The sequence below is a fragment of the Heptranchias perlo genome, chromosome 4 (genome assembly GCF_035084215.1).
Source record: "Heptranchias perlo isolate sHepPer1 chromosome 4, sHepPer1.hap1, whole genome shotgun sequence".
Lineage (NCBI taxonomy): Eukaryota > Metazoa > Chordata > Chondrichthyes > Hexanchiformes > Hexanchidae > Heptranchias > Heptranchias perlo.
The window spans coordinates 47434834-47456564 of NC_090328.1; the positions used below are offsets into that span (position 1 = coordinate 47434834).

Below are 21731 nucleotides of genomic sequence, written 5' to 3' on the forward strand. Positions count from 1 at the left end.
AAAGTGAACCCATTGCTGGAGATGCTCTGGCTACGATTGCATAGATAAGAATGGACAAAGTGAGGGCAGTCCCACTGAGCTGGATAATGGAGGAGAGATGTTTGAGGAAAAGAAAGAAAGACTTGCATCTATATAGCGCTTTTCACAACCTCAGGACATCCCAAAGTGCTTTACAGCCAATTTAAATATTTTCGAAGTGTAGTCACTCTTGTAGGAAACGTGGCAACCAATTTGTGCACAGCAAGCTCCCACAAACAGCAATGTGATAATGACCAGATAATTTGTTTTTAGTGATGTTGGTTGAGGAATAAATATTGGCCAGGGCACCGGGGATAACTCCCCTGCTTTTCTTCGAAATAGTGCCATGAGTTCTTTTTACATCCATCTCAGAGGGCAGACAGGGCCTTGGAGGATAATGTGGTCGACTGTGTCAAAGGCTGCAGAGAGGTTAAATAGGACGAGGAAGGATAGTGAATCACAGTCACAGAGGATGTGTTTGTGACTTTGGTTAGGGCCATTTCGATTGAAGAGATTTGAATATGGAGTTGTGGGGGCGATGGACATGTGTTTAGGAGGCAAGGTCTTTGGAGAGGGTAGGGAACTTATAGATAATGAAGTTCTAGACCAGGAAGGTACCACAAATTCAATTATTGGGCAATACAGTTGGCCTAACTATTTAAAACACGCCGGGTTCCCACTGCCGATTTTGCCATCCGGTGACCGCTGCCGGTAGTGGATATGTGTGAACACCATGTAAGGTCAGGGTTGCGCTTGCCTGTGATGCCTTCATACATGAGCCTGAACAGTGGTTTGAAGAGTGGCCACTTGGGCAAGGTATTAATGTCTGTGTACCCCAGTATGGATTCAGTGTTTTCGAGAGGAGGGAAGAGGAGAAAACTAGTAGAATAAAGAGAGAACACCATTTCCTACCTTGTCGGCAGCATTAGAAGTTATGGTTAATGCTAGGAGTGGGATATTGTTTTTGCACTATTCGTACTTCTCAAAATAGCATGAACTGCTCCACCCATAGCTCTGGTACTTGGCAATTTTCTTTTTATATTAAAAAAAATTCAAAAATTTCCCTTTGGTTCATTCTAAATGTATTCCCCAGTGGCATATAATCCGCAATAGACCGGAGCTTGATTCCTTTAGCTTTAGCTGATTACAGCCGATGTGCTAGAACTGTGTTCAGTGTCCTTTTTGGTTAGGCAAAAGAGAAAGCATCAGGGTTCCTAGACAGGTTAACTATCAAACGGTCCCTGCTGTAAAGTGCTTGTTTAGATGTCAAGTGAGGCTGAGATGCTGGGTTTTGTTGTGATGTTCACTTCCCTGGCCATGACAAATGATCTGACACTTTTCTGGTACTTTGCATCAGTAAGTGCAGACTATGCCTGATGCCCACACAACAATGCCGTATCAAGATTGATACTGTTGGAATAAGTGGGAAGACTAAATTTTAACCCCTCACCCTTTTATTTCACTCATGTATGTTTCCCAGTGATCGTGACATTGACTCCTATTATTCAAGTGTCACAGTCCAGTGGTAGGAATCTTGTACCTTCCTATAATGATAAAGCGTAGTTCAAGACTGCTAAAACATATACATTAACAAGAGTTTGATAACAGCATTTCATGAGCAAATGGGTCAGATTAATGCATTCAGCATCCACAACTTGCATCAGCTTGGCTTACTAACCTGTTTCCAACTTTTTCTGTTTTTGCATGGTTTCCAGCATTTGCAGTACGTTTTTAATTAGCTACATGAATGCAAGTTCTTTAATGCACACTGAAGCCATTACTTTATATAATGTATGTGTGAACTGTAGTGCTCATTTTAATTGATGCTGTTACAGTGCACTTAGCAGAACTGGCTTCTTTGACATAAATAGGGGAAAACTGGCTTGTTAAAGTAATGCGTTTAAATTAATTATGGCTCTGTGGTGAATGCATTCCCTAGAGCATAAAACTGGGAGTAATAAGTGATTAGTGCAGAAGTGTATAAATCAGCAAAAATGAGCCGGAGAGAAATGCTATCGCAAGCAGTTTGCCCTGTCTGAGATACCTGGTACCATACTTGTGTGAACACAGCATGGAAGAAACTGCAGTTCAAAAGTTTTTAAAAAAAATATTCTCCTACTAAACATTCCATTTCCAATACTTAAGTTAGGCAACAAGTTCACTTGATAAAATTCTTGTTATAAAAATTGATTTGAGATGGTGGCAGAAATTTAAAACCAGCATCATTATTAATTGTATTACAATCCTATGTGAAGAACTGAAAATGTTAAGTCTGAAGACCTGATTATACAAAGTTCAGAGCAGTAATGGTCCCTCGTAGTAACGATTAGGCTGTTTTCAAAACTGTTAACATTACAAAGCATTTCATACTCTGGGAAGTGCAGGGATATTTTCTTTGTACTCAAAATAGTGTCTGTTTTTGGTTTTATACCTCCGTTTTTCCTGAAGGCTCTCCACAGCACATATTTTCACTGGTTGAGAGCACAAGCAGGAGCCATCCTCCCAAGGCCTCCGCCAATGGCTGTTTGTAGCTGGCCACTAGCTCGTGTGCGAAAGCAGCTCAGGGTGACTGGATCTTTTGCTTTTCCTTCCCTCTATGTGGGAGAAATGCCTACCTCTACTCTGCATCTTCCCATGATGGTATCAAGTGAGGAAATGCAGCATCCACTTGCTTTAGAATAACTATATAAAAGCTACTTGGTGTTCTCACCCCCCCCCCCCCCCCACCACATCTAGTAAACCAGGAATAAATACAAGAAGTGAAAACAGGAAATGATGGAAATACACATCCGTAAAAGGAATCCAAAACATTAACTTGCTGTTTCTCTTTACAGATGGTGTATATTTCCAGAATTTTCTGTTTTTATTTGATTTCTAGCATTTGCAGTTTTTCTTTTTTATTTGTAACCAGCAGAGATGTTTTAAGCATGTTTTTAGAGTGATGAGTGTGAGGAAAGAGTGGGTGGAGGAAGTGGAACTTCTGTGCTGAAATATCTTTTTGAACAAGATGTTTTGTACAATTGAGAGGTGGTGTTGAAGCAGCATTGGCAGAGGCCCAGATATATGTTATTTGTCTGTTGTCTTCACCCCAGTGGAGATACTGTGTCTCATGAGGGGAGAGCAGTAAGAAAAGAGAAGTATTTTTATATTTTGGGAGTGGGGGACAAGAGGCTGTTCGTAATAGTCTTTACCAAGAGCACAATCTTTGACAGCTGGAGTCAAATGGGATCAGATGCTTGGCTAAATGCCTTTCATGCATGCCAGGAATAATCAATATTGGGTTATGTGGGCATGGTTGCCCACAGTGTTTACAAACTGCATTCCACCAATCAATTGCCTAACTCGTGACTGCCACTGGGAGAAGCAGAGATTGGATTCTCGGTATTTGCCGAGAGAGAATGAGATCGGGAGGAAAAAATCTCTAAGAACTCTTTCTCCCGCTCCTTCCCACACCCCTCCGCTCCATTCCAAGTCTTCTATGACAGAGGTATGTGAGCAGAATGCCCAAACATATTTTCAATACAGACCCAAAAAGAAAAGAATTTTAAAAAGAACGTGTAAAGTCCCAAAACTATTTCTGGAGTTCTGATTTATTTGACCATAATAAGTTCTCAAAATTAGAATTCTGTGAATTATTTTTGAAAGAGGATAGTAAGTGAATGTCTAAATGTATGTTGGCCACATGTGTGGTTATGGCAACAGCAGTTTAGCCACAAATGCTTATTTATAGTAGAAAACACCTTGCACACAATACAGGTTAATGTACTTGATGTGTATATTTACTTAACAAACTTCTACCACCATTCAGTGTGAAACTTTGCAGTCTTTCTCTTTCACCAAAGTTTGGAATTCCTACATGAATTTATCAGACACGCCACATTTTGGTTCAACTTCTAGATTTTTGTCCAGCTGTTGAGTGGTGCTTTGACTTTATCAGAGTGATTGATGCAACAGACCTTGCTCTCTCTGAACACAGCTGGATGCTGCTTGCCCTTTGCCATGACGGACCCTGCATGGATATTGGTTGGGTTTGCTTTTTTTGGGGAAAAAGCAAGCCCAATTTGGTCGAGCTGACCATGATGACAGCTTCCCTCTCCATGCATTGTTGCTGGTCTTTCCTTGGTGCTGAAGTCTGGAGTTTACGCCCACGTTACACACCATTTTTGAAGATAACCAATAAGCAGTAACCAAAGAAGTAAAGCACTCTCACACTCTGCTTTTTATATTAACGTTTTGCCAACAAATGCTCAAAAAGGTTGAAGTGTACATGCATACACCATGCAAATATGAATATTGAGATCACATGCCCAATAGTGTCTCTTATTCATGGAATCACTGGTTTCCTTGTGTGCTGTAACCGTTCGGCCCATCGAGCCCGTGCTGGCTCTTTTTTGTAAGAGCAATCCAGTTAGTCCCATTCCCCCTGCTCTTTTCCCGTAGCCCTGTAGATTTTTTTCCCCTTCAAATATTTCCTTTTGAAAGCCATGATTGAATCTGCTTCCACCATCCTTTCAGGCAGCGCATTCCTGATCATAACTATTCGCTGCGTAAAAATGGTTTTCCTTTTGCCAATCATCTTAAATCTGTGTCCTCTGGTTCTCGCCCCTTCTGCCAACGGGAACAGTTTCTCTTTATTTACTTTATGTAAGCCCTTCATGATTTTGAAAACTTCTATCAAATCTCCTCTTTACCACCTTCACTCTCAAGAGAACAACCCCAGCTTCTCCGCATAACTGAAGTCCCTCATCCCTGGAACCGTTCTAGTAAATCTTTTCTGCACTCTCTAAGGCCATCACATCCTTCCTAAAGTGCGGTGCCCAGAATTGGACACAATACTCCAGTTGTGGCTGAACTAGTGTTTTATAAAGGTTCGCCTTTGGACTATAACTTGGTGGACTATAACTTGGTGTTGTAAAATTGTTTACAATTATAAAGGTTCAACATAACTTCCTTGCTTTTGTACTCTGTGCCTCTATTTATAAAGCCCAGGATCCCATATGTTTTCCTAACTGCTTTCTCAACCTGTCCTGCCACCTTCAAAGATTTGTGTACATATATCCCCCAGGTCTCTGTTCTTGTACCCCTTTTTAGAATTGTACCATTTAGTTTATATTGCCTCCTCATTCTCCCTGTCAAAATGTATCTCTTCCCACTTCTCTGCGTTAAATTTCATCTGCCATGTGGTCCGCCCATTCCACCAGCCTGCCTATACCCTATTGAAGTCTATGACTATCCTGACTGTTTTAGTACACTTCCAAATTTTGTTAACTGCAAATTTTGAAATTGTGCCATGTGCACCAGTCAAAGTCAGTAATATATATATATATATATATCAAAAATTCATTTCAATATTGACTTATTTACTAATCAAAAATGCAATTAATCATATATTAGCCATATGTGGCTAGCGGCTAATATGTTGGACAACACTGGTATAAATGATGCAAAGTGAAAGCTCTGCTATACTGCTGGGGACTCTGACTCAGATAATAGATACCTAACATCCCCTCCCTTTAGCAGACTCTCAGAATTGGATGGATTACATGTCTTTGGTTTTTTTTGCCACCTCTCTGCCTCCATTAGAACGCAGAGGAAGAAAATGTGTCACATGCCCTACTACTTACACTTCTGATGAAGACATATCTCCTCCTATCTCTGTGCTTGGATTCAAAATAGTGTTGGGGTAGAGCTATACCTTGTCCCCTGGAGCTCAAACAACAACCATTACCACCTAGAGCATCCACAGACTAGGCATTGGATATACTGGCACAAAAATATTTGATATAAAGACAAAAGTGGCATTGTGTGTATCCATAATGCATTTATTTTAAAGGCACAACATGTCCAAGGCACTCACTGCAAATAAAGGCCCTTTAAACTTGAACTTCAAAACAAGAGTTTGTTCATTCAAATTATCCAAAGTTATCTGTGGTGCTGTAAAATACATTTTCTATGTTCCAGCTCCTCTGATGGCGTGAGAAGCATTTCCCTGCTGAGAATTGGATTGCTGAGGAGCTTATTTTTTAGCCACCAAACTAGTCTGGTGGTGATCTGAAAGTGGGATCCAGAATAGAATGCATTGCAGTGGTTAAAATAGAATGGGAAGGCATCCTGTTTCCTTAAAAAGTTATACAATATAATACAAATGGAAATCATTGATTCTTGCTGTTCTTCCCATGGGGAATATTTGAAGGCTTTTGTTGGAAATTACAATCATTATGTATAAGCTATCTTCACTAATACTGAGAGTTCAATTCTACTGTAATACCATAGGTGAGTCAATCTCAGTATACTAGATGTCTGGGCATCAGAGAAGAAACCAGATGAGTGATTTAAAAAAATCAAAAAAAAAACAAGAGAATCTCACCATGAGTATTTCCCCCCACTATCCTACAGACTGTTACTCATGCTGGGGTATATTTCTATGGACATCATTGGCTGTCTGGTACCCTGCTCAAGTGGCTGTAGCTTGTCTATCACAATAGATGCTGGGTAACAACAAACTATCCAGTAATGGGGGCTGTTCTAGCTAAATGTATCAAAACACATTGGGGAATTCTGACTTGTTCTATAAGTGTCAAAATATTTTTTAAATCTTAAAACTTTTTGTGGATTTGCAAATTTAAAAGGTTAAGAGAACAATGGGGGCAATTTTTGTCCAGTCAACACCCCATTTACGCTCAGAAACAGGGTGATAGCAGCCGCTAGTCCAGCCCATATACTGCCGCTTTTACTTGCAGTCTGATTTTTTTTTTTAGGAGAATCTGTATCCTGGTAGCCAGAGCTTCCATCTGAAATGGGCAGGTGCCTTATTAATACATGCAAACAGGTTAAGTGATGTCATTGAGAGTCCGACACCATCTTCCGCCCTCACCGCTTGACTACCGCCAGTTCCTGCTCCTGCCCAAAAACCATGGGTGGTACAAGTTTTGAGGTGCTATTTGCAGTGATTGTTTAAAGTAATCCTCAGATGGTCTCAGGCTCGAGGGGCTGAATGGCCTATTCCTGCTCTTGTTTCGTGTGTAGGTGAAGCTGTTTAGAGCTTTTTGGAGACATTTTTCTTGTGTATTTTCAAAGGCTGCTTTAGGTTCTGAACTCATTGCCTGCTGCTCTACAGTGTTGCTGCTTCTGTGCAACACAAAAACTGAATCTCCCCTATAAACTGCTGCTGCAGGCTCTTGAGAAGCTCCCAAGTTAACAAGCTGTCTACAGGAAGCATGTCTTCGCTGGCTGCTTGCCTATCGCATGTTAATGAGGGGTATGTTGGAAAATCACAAGGATCCTCCACCGACTCCTCTGGGCGGTTGGTGCACTCATCCTGCATGCCCGTTTACTGCTCGCACACAAAACTTGCCCCCCCCCCCCCCCCCCGCCCCCATGGTCCTTCCCGGATTTTATGTTTGTAACTGTTTTGATTCTGCTAAACCCCAATACTAATTTGTGACAGTGGGAAAAACACAGCTGCCTCTAGCCCTCCTGTTACAGGCACATCTTCCTGTTTGTGGTTTCAGCCATTTTTGCCTTCATTTAGGTTGAACCCTCTGTTAACAGCCTGTATGTGTGCATAGTACATTCAATAATGTGCATTCAAATTGCTATCTTGATGCTTACTCCAAAAATCTTTCATTTCATAGTGAATTGTGTTCACTATTCTGCTCAGCATGAGTTCCTGCTGTTTGCTCATAATATTTGTCAATTGTCTAATTACCAGGTAGTGATTCTCCCCTGGGGGAGCAGGGATGGATAGGAAAGTAAGGTCTCTGGGATTAAATTGGCTCCAAGATGATATTCCTGATGATGAGATTTGGGAATTAACTCTCCTCTGTAACAGACTGTAATATTTGAGGAAGTCTCGGATTTTTTTCCACTTTGCTTCAGATTACATTACATTAATCTAGGGTGTAAATTTACCAGTGCCCTATGCTGGTAGGCTGTGTAGTTTTAATTGGTTAAACTCCTCTATGAATATTTGAGTCCCTAAACTCTCTGGGATTAGATAAGTAGCTGTGTCTCTGTGTAGTAAATGCGGAAACTCCATATCGGGTGAACATAAATTCTATTTGTTTATTTACTTTTGTAGTTCAGTTTGGAGACTCTTAAGCATGGTTGTGGGTTTGTATGAGGCAGACACTAGGTTGACCCAAGAAAAAAATCTAAAGCTACTGCACCATGGTGAATTGTTACAGCTGCGTTCTAACACTGAACAAAACTCGGACTTCAAAACTGTAATGTGATAAGAGTTCACAAAAACTAACGGATTTCCAAAGCTGCTATTGTAAAACAACTTTTGAACAGTGAAGAAACTCCTCACTTTTCTTTGCCTTTCCCCCAAAAAGTGGAGATTCGAAGGGATATTGAGCTTCAGGATGTCTCTGCAGACACCTTTTACCCTCCACAGTTTGTCAAATGGTGCTTCAGCCCAAGTGTGAATGCCCATACAGGGATTTTATTTTGGTTCTCCAGCTGAGTATGTGATTCTGTAGCACTGTATCTAAACCACCAATTTCAGCATGAAAAAATGCAAGGAATGTATTCCTTTGACAAGTTAGGCATTCTTTAAAACTGCAAAATCTGATTAAAACACTCTGGATATTTTCAATGATGTCCAATATATTTGTCTGTAATCTGTTCTAGAATACCACTATTTCAGATGGCAATGGACTGTTTCAAGACATGTTTATGAAAAGTGTTAGAATGAGCACTTATCTAGTGGCCTTTATAGTGGCTGAATTGAAGAACGTCAGCCAGGAAACTGCAAGTGGAACTCTGGTAAGTCCCAACTATTGTTTTTACTTGTGTGGGTGATGTAGGCAAGGCCATGTTTATTGTCTACATAAGAACATAAGAAATAGGAGCAGGAGTAGGCCAATCGGCCCCTCGAGCCTGCTCCGCCATTCAATAAGATCATGGCTGATCTGATCCTAACCTCAAATCTAAATTCATGTCCAATTTCCTGCCTGCTCCCTGTAACCCCTAATTCTCTTTACTTCTAGGAAACTGTCGATTTCTGTTTTAAATTTATTTAATGATGTAGCTTCCTGGGGCAGCAAATTCCACAGACCTACTACCCTCTGAGTGAAGAAGTTTCTCCATCTCAGTTTTGAAAGAGCAGCCCCTTATTCTAAGATTATGCCCCCTCATTCTAGTTTCACCCATCCTTGGGAACATCCTTACCACATCCACCCGATCAAGCCCCTTCACAATCTTATATGTTTCAATAAGATCGCCTCTCATTCTTCTGAACTCCAATGAGTACAGTCCCAATCTACTCAACCTCTCCTCATATGTCCACCCCCTCATCCCCGGGATTAACCGAGTGAACCTTCTTTGTACTGCCTCGAGAGCAAGTATGTCTTTTCTTAAGTATGGAGACCAAAACTGTATGCAGTATTCCAGGTGCGGTCTCACCAATACCTTATATAACTGCAGCAATACCTCCTTGTTTTTATATTCTATCCCCCTAGCAATAAAAGCCAACATTCCGTTGGTCGCCTTGATCACCTGCATACTAGCTTTTTGATTTTCTTGCACTAGGACCCCCAGATCCCGTTGTACTGCAGTACTTTCCAGTTTCTCGCCATTAAGATAATAAGTTGCTCTCTGATTTTTCCTGCCAAAGTGCATAACCTCACATTTTCCAATATTGTATTGCATCTGCCAAATCTCCGCCCACTCACCCAGCCTGTCTATATCCCCTTGTAGGTTTTTTATGTCCTCCTCACTCTCTACTTTCCCTCCCATCTTTGTATCATCTGCAAACTTTGATATGTTACACTTGGTCCCCTCCTCCAAATCATTAATATAGATTGTAAAGAGTTGGGGACCCAGCACCGACCCCTGCGGAACACCACTGGCTACTGGTTGCCAGTCCGAGAATGAACCATTTATCCCAACTCTCTGCTTCCTGTTAGATAACCAATCCTCCACCCATGCCAGAATATTACCCCCAATCCAGTGATTCTTTATCTTGAGCAATAATCTTTCATGTGGCACCTTGTTGAATGCCTTCTGGAAGTCTAAATACACTACGTCCACTGGTTCCCCTTTATCCACCCTGTACGTTATGTCCTCAAAGAACTCAAGCAAATTTGTCAAGCTTGACTTCCCCTTCATAAAGCCATGCTATCCCCAGTTGCTCCAAGAATGTGGACTTCTCTATCCCAAAGGGCTGTAGATGCTGAGTGGTTGAGTATATTCAAGGCTGAGATACATAGAGTTTTGGACTCTAGGGAATTAAGGGATATGGGGATCGGATGGGAGAGTGATGTTGAGGTCAAATATCAGCCATGATCTCCTTGAATGGTGGGGCAGGCTTGAGGGGCCGTGTGGCCTACTCCTGCTCCTATTTCTTATGTTACTTGTGGATAGGGCATACCTGGCAATCTTCCACCAGTGTCATAGCTGTACTGGAACAGCTTGGATAGGGGAGCAGCTATCTTCCGTGTACAGGTCTTCAGCACTACAGCTGGGATATTGTCAGAGTCCATAGCCTTTATGTTCAGTGCACTCAGCTGCTTCTTTAATTTCCTGTGACGTGAACCAAATTGGTTGGAGACTGGTATCTATGATGGGGCCCTCCAGGCGAAGGTTGTGTAGGATCATCCACGTGGCACTTTTGGCTGAGGACACTTGCAGACGCTTCTCGCGCACTCATGCTAGGCTCCACCGTGGGTGCAGATGTGAATGTTCGGTCAGCTGCTTCTTCTCTAGTTGCCTGATTGTCCTCCACCATACTGGACAGAATGTGGTAGAACTAGAGCTTGTCTCTGATCCATAGATTGTGGGACAGCCTAGCTCTGTCTATAGCCTGCTGCTTTTTGTTTTTTTAGCATTTAGGTAGCCCTGTATTTTAGCTTCACTAGATTAATGCCTCATTCCAAGCTTTGCTTGATGCTGCTCCTTCCACACTCCATGTTGAACCACAGTTGATGTCCTGTCTTGATGGTAGATTAAGGAATAAGAGATGTGCCGGACCATGAGGTTGCTGATTGTGGTAATATACAATTCTGCTGCTACTGCTTATGGCCCACATTTCCTCATGGACATCCAATTTTGGGCTGCTAGCTGTGTCTTTCATCTGTCCCACTTAGCACAGTACTTTCACACTACACAATAGAGGATATCTTGACAGACTCGTCTCCATTGTTTTCAATAAGGGCTGTATGGTGGTCATTTCCATCAGTGCTATCGTGGACAGATATGTCTGCAATAGGTAGGTTGGTGAGGATGAGGTTGAGTAGGTTACTTCCTTGTGTTGGTTCTCTCACCACCTGATGCAGGCCTGGATCTGGCAGCTATGTCCTTCAGGTCTTGATCAGTGGTGTAAATTTGCCAGGACTCTTAAGTGCACAACGTTTAGCTGCGGTGGTGGGCTGCCTTGCAATGTGGGTGCTACCCGTTTTGTTCTGAACCCAGCAAGAAGGCCAATTTCAAGCACTGTGAGTCAAATGGCACTACTGTATCCTCCCTCTTGGAGCAAAGGTAAGCAATAAACTGAGGGAAGGGGATGGGATTGAGGGATCTGCAGCCATTAGACCTTGTTTCATGATCTTCCAATTAGGCTAATGTTCAGTAGGCTCATCTCATTCAAGAGGCTTTCCGGTGATGTAATTCTTGTGGTTCGGCAATTCTGATTTAGTGCTTATCATGTTCTTTTTATTCTTTTTGAATTTGACTAGGTATCAGTGTATGCTGTTCCTGACAAGATGGATCAAATGCATTATGCATTGGAAGCAGCACTGAAGCTTCTGAAGTTTTATGAGGGCTACTTCAATATATCCTATCCCTTAAAGAAACTAGGTAAGGTAAAATAAAAACAGCTTTTAACAAAGCCTAAACAGGCTGCTGCTGTCTGTCCATAACTGAAACTGATAATAGCCCTAATATCTCTTCTGCATGAATGACATTTGGAGAAGTGCTGGAATGTCATACGGTGTCCCTTCCAGATTAAATTTTGGTGTGCCCTGACACTGGGATCACAGGCATGATTCAGTTTTAAATCTTCCACTCAGGTTTTAGCTTACTGACTGTATATTAGCCTGTGACTGCACATGCTTGAAAGGCATATTCCACTCGTGTGTAATGCTACAGCACACTGGAGAAAATCTTTAGTCCTGAATGGAGCAGTTGGATGTGATTTTTACAAAAAAAAGCTCGGCAAAGTTAACGCAGTGAAGTGTTTTGATTTTGTTAAAGGAACAACATTTGGACTCGTGAGCAGGAGAGTCATAAAATGGCCAACTTCCATGTTCCTTTCGCTGACTGACTTCTGTGTTGGAATGTGCACTTGCAGGGATTATCTTCATGGCCTGATCCCTTACCACACCATACAAGTATACTTCAACTTAGCCGACAATCCATATTGCCAAAGAGAGCAAGCATCAGTTTTTTTTTTTCTGTTGAACCCTGAATTCCATTATATTTCAAGATTCATTTCTGCATGTTAGAAATTGTTTTGCTGAATGTCAACTGTAACATTTAAACAAACTTTCTATTAGTTTTATTTCAGCAGACACTGTAAGAATCTACGCCCCTAAGTGAGCCCATGAAAACTGTTTGTTTACTGCAATCTATTCCAAGTAGACCAGACTGTAATTCCAAAGTTCTACAGTTCCAGATGCAGCTGTTTTCAGAATTTCACAAAGGCTGAGCAGAATTCTATTCAATTTGTGCTGACCTAAGTAAATTAGGTGCCGGGGAATGGATGGTACAGTGAGTCAGATCACTGCCCTTTCATCTCTAAGAGCTTGGCATGATTTCAGTGCAGACCAATAGGATGAAAATCTCCACTACTCAGTTGTAAGGTCCAAATTGAAATTAATTTCAGCAGTCTCGATACATTTCCTAGTGGACAAGTGCCCACAGTTGAAGGGGGAGGGGAAAGCTACCTGTAATTGAGCACTAAATTGGTAATCTCACTCTGATAGTTTGAGGGAAATAGCATTCTTTCAGAGGTTAGATTTAAATTTATTGGTACTCTACCAGAGCTGTGCTATACATAACCCAGGAGTGCTCCAGCAATAACGGCTGTCACTTTGAGCAAAAAATTATATTTTTCTGCAGAAGTAAACTGTTGAAGCCATAATAAACATAGCTAAACAGGATAAATGTAGCTAAACATGGTACAAAGCAAGCAGGCCTTTTACATTTATTAACAATGCAGAACTTGTCGTACTACAGGGAGAGAGTTGCCAATTGAGTTTAATTTTTGTTGGGTTATCAACCATGGCCCAGCATCACATTTAGGACCCCCTCTTTCCCCCCCCCCCCCCCCCCCCCCACCATGTGGTGGCCAACCCATCACTACTCCTATGTCTTCCTACTCTCCTACCACTATCCCAGGCTTGAAGCCCCGCAGATACCCTCTGTGCCTCCCCTGGCATTCTCGGAAGGTTACACTCTCACACGTCCCGCGCATAGCACCCACCAGTGTGCCCTTGGATGCACGAACGTGGCCCTTAATGTGGATGATATCATAGCTTTGGAAATGTGGCTTGCGGGTGACGACATCTTCCTTCGTATTGAAGCCTCCCTGCCAGCCTATAGTTTCCACCATCTGTACTGCCCAAAGGGCCAGGGTGGTGGTGTGGCCCTTGATCACCAAATCACACCTTGTGGGGGGTTCCTGATACCTTCTCCTTCAAGCACCAACCTTGTTCCACCCCATTTGTGTCTCCTTTTGAAATCCTCGTTCTCTATTGCCTCCCCATCCCCACGCCAAGTTTCTCACTGAGATATCCTCCCTCTTCTCCTTCAGCCTCTGAGACTCTTCACCTTCAATGATTTTAATCTCCATCTCAACTTACCTTCCCTCTCTCCTCTGCTTTCACTGTTCTCCTTTGACCACCTCCCGCCATATAAACTCTCCTATTTATATTCACGACCACATTGTCAACCTTGCCATCTCATGTAGCCTCTCTACTCTCATGGTCTCAATCACAGACAAGGCCATCTCTGACCTCTTGTGTTTCCCACCACCCACAATCGCTGCCTCCTTCCACGTCCACCCCTAGAATAAACTCCAAGTTTGGGGACCAGTGTCCCAAGGATGCCTGACAAACGTCCCACCAGAAAATGGGTCGTGCCATTTCTTGGGCAACCCTGGTGGCAGCTTAAAACAGCTGCTGGGTCCCTCAATTATGTAAATTTCTAAACTTTTATTCTAAATTTTCTCATAGAGATGAGGAAAACAGTGGCCCTGAATTTAACTCCATTGTCCCCTGCCTGGAGGGGGCATTTAAAATGGCGTGGAGAACTTATCCACTCCACTCCCCAATCTAAAATTTAAAATTGCAGGTGGCCAGGACACCAGCCCCAAGCCACCGGGATTCTCTTTAAATATGCAAAACAGGCTCCAATGATTTCATCGAGGCCTGATCTATTTTAAGCGGAGACTTGTCTGGGGAAGCAGTGATTGCTTTCTCCATCGGGCTAAACCTGCAAGGAGCTGAATCGGGGGCCAGAAGAGTTAAGTTTTAAGTATTTTTTCATTGTGGCAGGAATGCTTCTCTAGGCCCCACAAGGAAACCTTGGGGGGGGGGGGGGGGGGGGGCCAGGCATCCTCCTCCTCCTCCTCCCCCTCCCCCCTCGCCCCGACCCCGCATCTGTCCGCTGGGGACCATTCCTGTGGGTTTCCAACCAAGACTTCCTTGTGCCCGAATTCCCACTCCTGTCCACCGGCCAGGCAGTGATTTCTGCCGAGTTTAGATGGGAGTCAGGTCCTGAATGTTAAAATGAGGCCTTTGTTTTCATTTTCTCTCTCTCTGCCTATGATAAGTGTGCTATTCTCTCAGTCTGCTGGGCAAGGACATATCAACACAGAGTCTCTGTGTATGCTCCTGTAATTAATAAAACCAGGAGATCCCCCTCAATCATTCCCTGTCCCTAAAGCCATATCAAAATTCATGTCCTTGTTTTGATCAACTGTTCAAACCTTCAGCACCTTCAAAGAAATCAGTTGTTCAATCTGCTTGCTTTGTGTGAGCTCACAGCTATTCTGTACTGTAGTTGCTTGCATGTGCTAAGTCTTGAAATTAAAGATAGTGGACAAATAGGTAAGAAACTTATTGATTCCCATTTATTTTTTAAAAAAATTAACAAATCTTCAGTACATATGGTACTTGGTGTGCAACATGGGATTTTGAATTATGTTGCACTGTGAGCACATACAATGTAGGGCTGAACATAGTACTAGGAGTAGGCTATTCAGCCTCTCAAGTCTGTTCTGCCATTCAATTAGATCATGGCTGATTTGTAGGCCAACCCCACTTTCCTGCCTTTGATCCATATGCCTTGATACCATTACCTTGCCTACAGTTGTGCTACTGTTCCTGTAGATTAAGGCTGGGTCTCCAGCAATCTTGGATTCTAAACTGAGTACAGTATACAGGAAACCTACAGATGTCTGCTGGACGTAATGGGTTACAAGCTCAAACTGATACCCAAAAAAAAATCTGCAATGTCTGAATTTGTTGCTGGTATAACACTTATTTTGAAACGTTGCTCTGTTGATTAGGAGGGGATTAGTGAACTCTGGCTCACTAAATTAACTTTGTAGAAGACAAGGTATCAGTTACTTTAGTCATTATTTACATTTGTCTGTAATGCTAAATTTGGATTTTCAAAAGGCCTTTGATAAGGCACTGCATAGTAGACTCATGACTAAGGTCAGAGCGTGTGGAGTCGGGACAGGTAGCAGAATGGATCGCAAGCTGGCTACTAAACAGAAAACAGTAGGGGTTAAGGGTAGCTACTCAGACTGGCAAAAGGTGGGAAGTGGTGTTCCACCGGGATTGGTGCTGGGACCACTGTTCACAATTTACATTAACGATTTGGACTTGGGAATCAGAAGTACAATTTCAAAAATTGAGGACGACACCAAAATGGGTGCTGTAGCTAATACAAAGGAAGAAGGTGACAAAATACAAGATAACATTAAAATTGCAGAATGGGCATGTAATTGGTAAATGAATTTCAATATAGGTAAGTGTGAGGCGGTGCATTTTGTCAGGAAGAATAAAGAGGCCACATACTGCTTGGATAATAGTCTAAATGGGGTAAAGGAGCAAAGGGATCTAGGGGTACACATTCACAAATCACAAGAAGTAGAGATGCAGGTTAATAAGGCCATTTTTTTTTTAGAAAAGCAAAACAAACCAAGCACCAAGGATGGGTGGGTTGGGGGCGGGTGGAGAGTAAAAATACACCGTTTTCAGGGTGGGACCGCATCCCAGCTCCAACATGCCTACTTCTAGGTTTAACCCAGGCAGATTTGTCTGCATGTGGAGAGCAGACACCAGTAAGTCCTGCCCCATCTTAAAGCTAGTGGGCTGATACTTAAGAGGGCAATGTACCTCATTGAGACACTTGAGGTACTTAATATTTTGTGTAGTGGACAACTAAAACAAATTTAACCTTACCTGTTCAGCTTTCCTATTCACAGCAGGCGGGAAGGGCTGGATCCATGAGGTGAGTGCCTTTTATTGCACTGCTTGCGGGCCCGGAGGAGCAGGAATGCTTCATCCAGGCCCAACGAGCTCACTTGGCTGACAGGACCCCTGCGATCAGCTGACCGCCCACCCAATTTCTTTCCAAGCCTGATGATCTCTATCTCTTTCCCTGCCCCCCCCCCCTGATTTGCAGCTCCTTTCGCTGCTGACAGGCAGTCAGCTTATCGATCAGGCTGGGTGCAAAACCTCTTTTTTTCTCTTCTCCCTCCGCTCTTTTCCCCCCCCCCCCCCCCCAACCAGGCTCTCAGTTAAACTTTACCCCTTGGTCTCCATATTATAACTAGGATATAGAGGCATTGGAGAAGGTGCAAAAAAGATTCACAAGGATGATACCAGAACAGAGAGGATATACTTATCAGGAAAGGCTGAACAGGCTGGGGCTCTTTTCTCTAGGGGGACTGATGGAGATGTTTAAGATAATGCGAGTTTGATCGGGTAGACAGAGAAAATGTTTCCATTTGTGAGAGTGTCCAAAACTAGAGGTCATAAATATGAATCACTAATAAATTCAATAGGGAATTCAGGAGAAACTTCTTTTACCTAAAGGCCATTCAAGTCTGAGATGAGGAGGAATTTCTTTACGCAGAGGGTTGTGAGTCTTTGGAATTCTCTACCCCAGAGGGCAGTGAATGCTGAGTCATTGAATATATTCAAGGCTGAGATGGATAGATTTTTGGACTCTCGGGGAATCAAGGGATATGGGATCGGGTGGGAAAGTAGAGTTGAGGTCGCAGATCAGCCATGATCTGATTGAATGGTGAATCAGGCTCGAGGGGCCGTATGGCCTACTCCTGTTCCTATTTCTTATGTTCAGAGTGGCAAAATATGTAATGCGCTACCACAAGGAGTAGTTGAGGCAAATAGCATAGATGCATTTAAGGGAAGCTAGATAAGCACATGAGGGAGAAAGGAATAGAAGGATATGCTGATAGGGTTAGATGAAGAGGGGTGGGAGGAGGCCTGTATGGAGCATAAGCACTGGCATAGACCAGTTAGGCTGAATGGCCTGTTTCTGTGCTGTAGACTCGATGTACCATTTGACATTCCTTGGTTTAAAAAAAGTGTGTTTTTCCTTTCCTAGATTTGGTGGCTATACCTGATTTTGCAGCAGGAGCCATGGAAAATTGGGGCCTAATCACTTTTAGAGAAATAGCACTCCTTTACAGAGAAGAGACTGCATCAATACTGGACAAACAGATAGTTACCATGGTGATAGCTCATGAATTGGCTCATCAGGTATTTGAAGCTCAATCCACTAATGTATTTTCAAATAAATGTTTTAAGCAGCTGATGAGCAACAGAAGTATAATTGCTATTTAAGTAATTTGTCATGAATATTCCTATAGCCAAAAACACTCAAATTCTGATGGTGCTAATTTCTATGTACTGTGCTTGTTGTCCTGCTACAATATGTATCTTCAGACTGACTATGCACTCTCATATCCTGCACCATAAACTCACAATTATTCCATGAGCAGAAAAGACATTGCCAGTGCAATTTTTTCCCCTCGTTTTGTTACAGAAATGCAGTGTATACAAAGTGAACTAACTTTCATTCTGGTAGCAGAAGTCCTTCACTAATGATGGTGTTTGATTAACAGATGATACACGTGTGCCTCAACTAAATCTCCTTGATCTCTGCAGGAAAAAAAGAGTTGTCACTCTAACTTTAGCACTCTAGCATTCCCCCAAGGGGTTTGTCTTTGCTAGGAGAAAGGGGTAAACATTTGCTGAAGGTAGGAGAGAGGAAAGGCTGATTGGATGTGGCAGGACTGCAGAGATTCCAGTCATGAATGGTGGTGGACGATTAAACAACTAATGGATGAAGGAGGCTCCATGAAAATCCCCATCCTCCATGATGGCAGAGCCCAGCAGGTGAGTGCAAAAGATAAGGCTGAAGCGTTTGCAAACATCTTCAGCCAGAAGTGCTGAGTGGATGATCCATCTCGGCCTCCTCCCGATATCCCAACCATCACAGAAGCCAGTCTTCAGCCAATTCGATTCACTCCACGTGATATCAAGAAACAGCTGAGTGCACTGGATACAGCAAAGGCTATGGGCTCCGACAACATCCCATCTGTAGTGCTGAAGACTTGTGCTCCAGAACTAGCTGCGCCTCTAGCCAAGCTGTTACAGTACAGCTAGAACACTGGCATCTACCCGACAATGTGGAAAATTGCCCAGGTATGTCTGTCCACAAAAAGCAGGACAAATCCAATCCGGCCAATTATCGCCCCATCAGTCTACTCTCAATCATCAGGAAAATGATGAAAGGTGTCATCGACAGTGCTATCAAGTGGCTCTTACTCACCAATAACCTGCTAACCAATGCTCAGTTTGGGTTCTGCCAGGACCACTCTGCTCCAGACCTCGTTGCAGCCTTGGTCCAAACATGGACAAAAGAGCTGAATTCCAGAGGCGCGGTGAGAGTGACTGCCCTTGACATCGAGGCAGCATTTGACAGAGTGTGGCACCAAGGAGCCCCAGTAAAATGAAGTCAATGGGAATTGGGGAAAACTCTCCAGTGGCTGGAGTCATACCTAGCACAAAGGAAGATGGTAGTGGTTGTTGGAGGCCAATCATCTCAGCCCCAGGACATTGCTGCAGGAATTCCTCAGGGCAGTGTCCTAGGCCCAATCATCTTCAGCTGCTTCATCAATGAACTTCCTTCCATCATAAGGTCAGAAATGAGGATGTTCGCTGATTGCAGTGTTCAGTTCCATTTGCAACCCCTCAAATAATGACGCAGTCTGAGCCCGCATGCAGCGAGACCTGGACAACATCCAGGCTTGGGCTGATAAGTGGCAAATAACATTTGCACCAGACAAGTGCCAGGTAATGACCACATCCAACAAGAGAGAGTCTAACCACCTCCCCTTTACGTTCAACGACATTACCATCGCCGAATCCCCCACCATCAACATCCTGGGGGTCACTATTGACCAGAAACTTAACTGGACCAGCCACATAAATAATGTGGCTACAAGAGCAGGTCAGATGCTGGATATTCTGTGGCGAGTGACTCACCTCCTGCCTTTCCACCGTCTACATGGCAGAAGTCAGGAGTGTGATGGAATACTCTCCACTTGCCTGGATGAGTGCAGCTCCAACAACACTCAAGAAGCTCGACACCATCCAGGACAAAGCAGCCCGCTTGATTGGCACCCCATCCACCACCCTAAACAGTCACTCCCTTCACCGGCGCACTGTCTACAGTGTACCATCTACAGCAACTCACCAAGGCTTCTTCGACAGCACCTCCCAAACCCATGACCTCTACCACCTAGAAGAACAAGAGCAGCAGGCAAATGGGAACACCACCACCTGCACATTCCCCTCCAAGTCACACACCATCCCGACTTGGAAATACATCGCCGTTCCGTCATCGTCGCTGGGTCAAAATCCTGGAACTCCCTTCCGAACAGCACTGTGGGAGAACCTTCACCACATGGACTGTAGTGGTTCAAGAAGGCGGCTCACCACCACCTTCTTGAGGGCAGTTAGGGATGGACAATAAATGCTGGACTTGCCAGCAATGCCCATAATCCCATGAACAAATAATATATATTAAAAAAAAAAATCTTTCCCATATTATTTTTGGAACTAGTAGCTTTATTGAAGAGCTGGATTGACAAGAATTTTTGGGGGAAGGGGAAGAGGATATAGAGGATTAAATTACCATCATTTGATCTCTGGGACTTGTGTTGGAATCCAGCCAGGCAAATTGGATGAGTTTCTTCTCTGCCAAATGTGTGGGTGCAATGTGACATTAGGTTGGGCTGTCTCAACCAGTTCCAATTAGGTAGAAATTTACTGCACTAAACTGCCCCTAATTTACCACTAAGCCTACTCCGAGGCATGGCATAGTTTGCTATTGGGCCAGGGTGAATGTAGCTTTACTGTCCATCTGGCTGTGATATTCCTGACCTGGGAGCGCTCAGTGTAGATACTCGGTGCTAAATGTGGTTAATTGTTTAACACTTGACATCCCTCACCTTTTTACCTGAGCTAATTATAAATTAGAGTAAAACTGACTTAATTAATGGACCATTTGTGAAGCTTTCTCTTGGGTGCAATGTTTCACCTTGGTGAATGATGACCAGAGGGGTTCCAGGATCTTGCCAGAGGGTGAATCAGGAAGAAAGGTTATAAGAAGATTAAAATAAAGATTTGAAACAAAATGTCTGTTGGTGGGGGAACTATGACTTAGAAAGTTCAAAATTTTAAATACTAATGGTTGTACTATGTTTATGGAGCATACAAGTTTAATACCTAATGTGACATTTTTGGCGATTGAACAAAAATAAAACCACATGCTGTGAATTGAACAGCTTATTTATTGCATTTTCCAGGCTTGTTGATGAATGAGATTATGTCTACACCATACACTTCTAATAGAATGATCTTTTGGGATAGAAATTGGTCCTTGTGGCACCCATTTTGTGGGCAGAAAATGGGGGCAAGAAGGACCAAATTTGGGGCTCAAATTGCGCGTGTGCCCGATCAGCGCCTGTGTTACAAGGACTGCCATATTGGTGTAGGTGGCTTTGCACGCAGCTGCCTACAACAGGCATTAGGTCCCTTGCATATTTAAATTAGGGGCCTAACATCTGTTGGAAGACCCCTCTGTAAAATTAGTTGTGCGGAGCAGATGTCTGCTTGTCCCACTCGTAATTCTTCGGCGGCCCCTGCAGCTGCCAATGAAAAGTAAGTGAGGCAAGCACACTGACTTCTGGCCTCTCCGTTGGGGCACGTGCTGATGCGTAGCGCTGAATCTTAGCGAGAAACGGACCCAGTTGAATTTCTACCTCTATGTAGAAAATCTTGTACTATGAGTGGCCTTCTAGATGATTGCCTTTGTTCATATCAGAGGTGTCTGGTGTGTTGTAGATTAGTCAGCATCTTATGCATTTAATGTAGGAAAATGCTATAAGAAGCTTCATGGAGGTGTAATCAGAAATAAATGGACGCTGACCAAAGGAGGTGGTGGTATGAGGGTTGGTCAAATGGGGGTTTTGAGGAGGACAGGGAGGTGGAGAGGCAGTAGAGTTTAGGCAGGGAATTCGAGCATGGGGCCTTGGTGTCTGAAGGCATGGCCGCTATTGGTGGGATGAAGAGGCATGGGGTAGTTGATGCACAAGAGGCCAGAGTCAGAGGAACAAATAATTCTTTGTGGGGGAGGGGTTTTAGGGCTGGAAGAGGTCT

The 21731-nt window shown here is 43.2% G+C and overlaps 1 protein-coding gene across 4 annotated transcripts in view; it reads left to right on the forward strand.

Moving 5' to 3' along the window:
- lnpep (leucyl/cystinyl aminopeptidase) overlaps nt 1–21731 on the forward strand; it is a 107484-nt gene that overhangs the window by 34101 nt on the left and 51652 nt on the right. For all 4 annotated transcript variants that reach the window (XM_067982882.1, XM_067982883.1, XM_067982884.1 and 1 more), the window contains exons 4-6: nt 8653–8787; nt 11697–11817; nt 17608–17762. In XM_067982882.1, the coding sequence (XP_067838983.1) occupies nt 8653–8787; nt 11697–11817; nt 17608–17762 (411 nt within the window). The remainder of the gene's footprint in view (nt 1–8652; nt 8788–11696; nt 11818–17607; nt 17763–21731) is intronic.